General features: G+C 31.4%; 1 protein-coding gene across 1 annotated transcript; it reads left to right on the top strand.

The window, feature by feature from the left end:
- The first annotated feature begins 1294 nt into the window (after positions 1-1294).
- On the top strand, positions 1295-2922 carry LOC108904550 (lymphokine-activated killer T-cell-originated protein kinase). The gene is made up of 2 exons (XM_018707153.2): positions 1295-1426; positions 1475-2922. Exons 1-2 carry the CDS (start codon positions 1330-1332, stop codon positions 2344-2346), a joined length of 969 nt encoding a protein of 322 aa, XP_018562669.1. The 5' UTR covers positions 1295-1329; the 3' UTR covers positions 2347-2922.
- Positions 2923-6484: the final 3562 nt, after the last annotated feature.

Genomic DNA, 6484 nt, shown 5'->3' with positions numbered 1-6484 from the left:
AGTTTTGAAAGATACATTAAAAAACAGCTAAAATATACATACATGCAACAGGATTTGATTATAAAAGAAAATTATGTTTTTATATGTTGTAAGTATTAAAATCCGTCAAATAACTTTTACCATGTCATTTATTAAATTTGTGAAATTTAAAATAATAATATCTTCGTTTGGATCAGTGACAGCTCGTAAAAATTAAAGTGATTAAATTCACTGTGGCGTAGAAATCATCCCCTAAAAAAGGTTATGGGTGCCATACGTAAATATCCAAATATGCCTACATTAATTTTCACGAGCCTGAGTTGGATAGAACAGATAGTCTCAAAGATTCTAGAGAACCTTTTTGTATAGTTTTTTTTTAATGATTTACCCTTACATATTAATGTTACTTAAAAAAATTACTCTTAAATGAGTTTCTGGAAAAGTGTCGTAGGAACTTTTACCATTTATTTTTTTTTATATATAGTACCATCCTCCCCTAAATGGCGAATAAGAAATAGATATGATCTGTAAATTTAAAAATAAAATCTCATAATATTGACACTTTTTTCTCTTTCTTCTCCGTGTTATAAAACTTGAATTTAAAAATTACGCATATATTGTTCTTAAGGAACTGGAAAAGAAAAAAAAAAGAAAAATTCATATTCAACGTAGGAGTTTAGTGGATGTGTACCTTCCTTTTGGATAATTTCCTCGACTTTTAGGTTTTGTTATATTCTTGTAGCGAGTCATATAGTTTTGCAGATATTTTTTATTATCATTTATACTGTTAAGAGTATATTATGTTAATTATTATAGCTAGACACATTTTTAAAGAATGGTTGTATCTAAGTGGTTTATTATACGTTGATATATTTTATTATTTCATACATATTTTAAGTTATCGTTTGTATTATAGTACTGTACCACAGGCTGTCTATCTGTATACCTTATTTAAATAAATATGCAATATGGCCAATTTTATAATCCTTGTATGTTTTTTCTTTTTACGTATTTAATCCACTTTTGATGTGACTGAGTTGAGATGCCATCAAAAAATGTTCAATAAAAAATTTAAAAAACTTCTCTATCTTCTCGTTTATTTTTATAGTGCACTCATGAGAAAAATATTAAAAACAAATATGTATGAACAAAAAGTCTAAAGCAACGTGAATGCATTATACTCGAAATCTGATTGAAAGTATAAATTACAGATTTCCGTAATACCTACTAAAGATCCCTGCAAAACACAACAACAACAATCATAACCTACCAAACAATCAAAAACCGTTAATTTTTAAATTCAAATCTTATTGCATTTTGGCAGATTGTAGTTGTGTTGAAATTTTGAATATGGACGTTTTTAACACGCCTGTAAGGAGAAAGACTGCCGTTGACCAAGTTCAAATTCCTGCTTCACCTTTTCTGAAGAAAATAGGCTACGGAACAGGTAAATTTTTGTTGAATGAGGTTATGTTCCTACTCATAAATTCTCTAGGTGTTGCAGTATATGAAATGGTAAGGTCTCCCGTTTACTGCAAATCTCGTTCACCTTGGGCTGTAAAGAAACTCGTTCACAAACAGAAGAATAATGTAGAACTTAACAAACGTATCAAAGAAGAAGCTGATGTCCTACGACAGCTAAAGCATCCAAATATCGTAGCTTTTAAAGCTTTTGCGAAGGACGCTGATGGTAGAAACATTCTTGTTATGGAGGAATGTTCTAGTTGCCTGGGTGACATGATAGAAAATCGCAGCTCTCCATATTCTGCGAAGACTATTGTTCAAGTTATGAGAGATATGGCTACAGCTTTGCATTATCTCCACAATGAAGCTTTAATGATGCATTGTGATGTGAAATCTTATAATATTTTGGTGAAGGGTAACTTCACTATTTGTAAACTATGTGATTTTGGAATCTGCTTACCCGTAACCAAAAAAGGAGAAGTGGATTTAACAAAAGCAGGCACAGAGGTAGAATATGTGGGCACAGCTGCTTGGTCGGCCCCTGAAATCTTAAAATATCCTCAAGAAATAACAACAAAGGCAGATGTGTACGCTTTAGGACTCGTTATTTGGGAAATGATTGCTTTAGCGCCTCCCGTCGATGAAGAATTTGTGAGCAGTTTTAATTTGAGTTTTGATGATTCCCAAGTTAGTATAAATACAATTGACAACACATTAGAGTCATCTAATGTTGAAAATCTTAGAAGTAGGCCTCCTTTGCCCAATATTGACTTAAGTACGGAGTACAATACTGTTCTAGAAATTTTTTATTGTTGTACTGATGTTGAAAGGGATCAGAGGCCTACTGCTGAGGATATAATGGTAATTTTACAAGAAGCAAACAAAAATGTTTGTTGTAAATAGTCTCAAATTAAATTTTTTATGTTTTTTTAATCTATGCAAACGGTTGCTTAAGTATGTAGTTACATAATAATACATAAATAATTTTAAAGTGTTGTATCATCTTAGAATTTATTCCAACACATCATCTCATCTAGGTAGTGTACAAAAGTTTGATAATTGTTTCATTTCTGTGATGTGTAATTTTAATTATAATTTGAATTTGATCGCCTCTGTTAGTAAGTACAAGCAAATTATTATTTTTTTAGAGTAAAGTGACCATAAAACATTCTTCAATAACTCATATGCTAATAACACTAATGTACCAAATAGCTAAGTAAGTATGTGCAAAGTTCATATACACCTATGAACTTTGGTATGTGTGACTAGCAATGCCCAGTTTAGTAAGTTGCGTGAAATTATTGTTGCTGTCTTTGAATGGTATTGGTATTGGTGTGACTACTATTTTTTATTGTAAAAAAAACTAAAACGCAGAATTTCTTCGACTGCATTCAGATCACAAATTTGTTGTCACTTATTTGCTGTATTTTGTATTTCCAACACGCCTGGTTTTAAAAAATAGTATTTGAAAGGTTTATATTATATTTTATATTTATTTGCTTGGATTTGCGAATTTTCTATTTTAGTTGCGGATTTTTTAAATTTCCTGTGTTCAAGGATTTGGTGGCTAAAAAAGAGATATCATGTCATATTTATTAAAAAACTTATTTTGTTTTTCAAAAATATATTAAAATTAAACTATTTACATGACTGTTTTTGTAACTTGGTCCTGACAAATTTTTTTTTATTAATTTGTGATAGAAAATCCACCATTAAAGTTTGGCTAGGTGTTATATACACATTACATTACACATTACACCAGATATGTATATACCTACAGCTTGCCTAGATGTTGAAGATCAAAGCTGGTTTCTGCGAACGTTAACTATATTAGGATTCCAAAATTATAAGCAGGGGCTCATTTTTCAACATTATATTTATAGAATAACAAATGTGATTTTGGTTAAAACTATATTATTCTTACAAATCTACACTCGCCTTGGTATCTCCAAATATCCAACATGTAGGTACTTATTTATTTATACTAAAATATGTATTCAGCAATATTTATTTATGTGCATAATTCACATACTATTATCACGAATTAATTGTCTCCTGCCGAAGAACTTTACATCTAATTTAAAATTTGTGTTATTTGGTCCCACATAAGCTTTTATATTCATTCAGATTAGTTCAATGGGGTTCAATTCACAGTAGTATGGTGGCAATTGAAGAAATACATGACTGCAGGCCTTAGTTGTTTCATTCTGACACACTTTTGTTAAAGAACTGCACATTTTCAGGGCATCACTTACTGACAAATTCGCATTCCTTGCTCGAATTCCCATAATATCCCGAATAAACATTGTTTATCATACAACATTCTTGATTGCATTTTAAAAAATGTACTAGAATAACCAAAATGAGAAAAAATAACACATTTTTTCCATTGGCGCGCATATAACATGAACAGAAATGCGTAAGTTAGAAACTGATAAATCAGGAAATAAGTTATGCAGTGGCTGGTTGATAAACAAAACATATGAATTTCCATTCAAAGATTACACAAATTCTTTTGTCATATTCAGAACTTGTGAAAACTCTGGTTTGATTTATTTATGATATTTTATTGCATACCATTTTGGAACTCTAGTGTAGTAGCAAAATAAGAGATAGAATTAACGTAATGATGAGAAATTGTGTATTCTTGGATGCTAGATTTTTCAGTTTTATTTAATTTTGGCTCCGAGTTTGCTTACTTTGCGTTAATTCGGTTTTGAGACTTTGTAAAAAAATATTGAAATGCACTGTAACAAGCATCAGATATTATTTAAAAATGTAACTGCCGAAATTCAAAATCCGAAAAGAAGGGACGTGATATGGTGCAGAATATAAGCAAAAAAGCACACAAGCATGTTCAGTATTTGACTAATGTATTCTTCACCAGTCTTAAGTGAGTTACTCTTACGTTTTGTTCCACAAAATCAACCAGATTCCCATCTCTATGGTAGATAGATATGGTACATTATCAGCTTGTTTTGAAACTGTGGTTGTGCCATTTATTGCTATGTTTATATCTACTAACACTTTCACATGCAAATTTTGGGAATTGAAAAAACTGAACTCAAAACAGAACAATGATTTAAATTGTAACGAGCATTTACATGCAGTCAATCATGTCAATAATAAATTTTAAATTTAAAAATAGATTAACTGATGAGTATATTAAAATTTACTATATAATGCATACACAAGACATAAGTGTTATAGTTGTTACGATATAAATTGGAACTTGTGAATCTTAAAGCATAGGACCATCTGCACTTCTCTTGAAATTTCTTCCTATGCTTTAGCCATGATGTGTCTCTTAATTTATACTCGAATAGCCATTGGGCGAGTCCAGTATTGGTAGACCAGTCCGCCTGTTGTAGAATTGATGGGGGGCGATGGTCGTCAAAGCAAATCTGTATTTTTCCACTAGGTCGTAAATAATTTTTTGCATGGTATTCTATAATTAGTTTGGTGTCGAACGCGGTTTACTTGGCTTTGCCAGTGCAGTGGAGTGCAGTGCTTGGCATGGTACATTGATTGTTGGTATAATACGTATTATTAATTATTAGTTAATATTAATATTTGTTCATATGGTAACCAGTAAAGGGTAATAGTTATTAAAATAAATATTATATGTAATTATCTAGTAATTTAGCACATAGGCTCCGACTTCTCGGGTGCTCCGGGGCGCAAGCACCTGACAAAAGTATTTGTCAGGTGCGGAGCACCCGCAAGAATTATTATCAGTTTTGTTAGAATAGTATATTTCTGTGCTACCTACTTTTACGTCTACATAGTACATATATTTATATTTTCACATAGAAGTTTATTTTTTTAAATTATTAAGATTGTCAAATTTTTGAAATTTGTATCGGAACAGTAATAAAGTTAATTTATTTTGACAAGTTTAATTAATTTCGATATATTTTTTAAAAAGTTTTTCATAAAATTTAATTTGGAGAAATACGTATTTTAAATCTTTTACTTCATGCTATTTCAAACGACGACTCATTTCTCTTGCTTTTTAATGTTATCTGGCAAAAAAATGCTTAAAGGCAACCGAGCACCCGACAAAAGTTTTAAAAGTCGGCGCCTATGATTTAGCATGGCTTTCTGGAGACCCTTTGAAACGGAAGATATCGAAATAACCCGGGAAAATCCCCAAATAGTCGAGCCGGTTTTTGTCGAAAGCGTTGAAACAAACTCAAAACTTTAGATTTACATGTACCAAGTCAACGTTTTATTTTACATATATATGAATGTTTGAAAAGTTATTAATCGCGGTACAAAGAAGAAACGGAAAAATACTAAATTAAAGAATATTGACGATTTTACCAGAGATGTAATATGGCGCACAATTTATAATATAATATGTATAAAGAAAATAAAGTTCTTACTTGATTCGAGATAAATTAAGCTATTATCCTGATTATAATTATAGACCTTTGGATACTTTACGACATGTTTTATTACAATGCAGTTTTAAACATAAAAAACTTGACAATCATATGGTAATTATGGAATCACGACGTATAGTTGCACTTCGAGATTATTTACAAAAAATTCGAGAATATCGTCAAAATTATTTGCTTAAACTGATGTAATAGGATAATAAAAGTGGTAAATGTAGTAAACGGTAACGATAAATGCATAATTAGTTAGATCTGAAGGTGTTGATTGCAATTAGGGCTTGCAATCGCGGTATACCCAAATCCCGAAATACTGAGATCCCGCACCAATTTTTAAATATGCGGATCCCGTTGTGGATTGCGGGATCCCGGGATTGTGCACAGTTTCTTCTCACCTTCGCGTCCGTTTGGCGTCGTTGATTTCACACGTGACCCGACCACGACGCAAAAAATAATTTTGTTTTCTTCTTTGTTAGTGGTGGTAGTCTGCCACAGAATAATTAACGTATATGTTCTAGACTTCTAGAGGAAAGTATCTAGAACTAGCTATATTTGTCTAAAATCTGTAACCCCAACACAAGTGTCGAGGCAGAGAGAACTTTTCCTGCTGCCGATTATCTAGTAAATGACATACGGAGGTC

Source organism: Anoplophora glabripennis, unplaced genomic scaffold (genome assembly GCF_000390285.2).
Source record: "Anoplophora glabripennis isolate ALB-LARVAE unplaced genomic scaffold, Agla_2.0 scaffold99, whole genome shotgun sequence".
Lineage (NCBI taxonomy): Eukaryota > Metazoa > Arthropoda > Insecta > Coleoptera > Cerambycidae > Anoplophora > Anoplophora glabripennis.
The sequence above is the reverse complement of the archived record's forward strand: the minus strand, read 5'-3'. Positions and strand labels throughout refer to the sequence as shown.

Coding starts and splice junctions, on each gene's coding strand:
- LOC108904550 (XM_018707153.2), top strand. CDS start 1,330: ATGGACGTTTTTAACACGCCTGTAAGGAGAAAGACTGCCGTTGACCAA. Junction 1,427..1,474: donor GAAAATAGGCTACGGAACAG/GTAAATTTTTGT, acceptor TAAATTCTCTAG/GTGTTGCAGTATATGAAATG.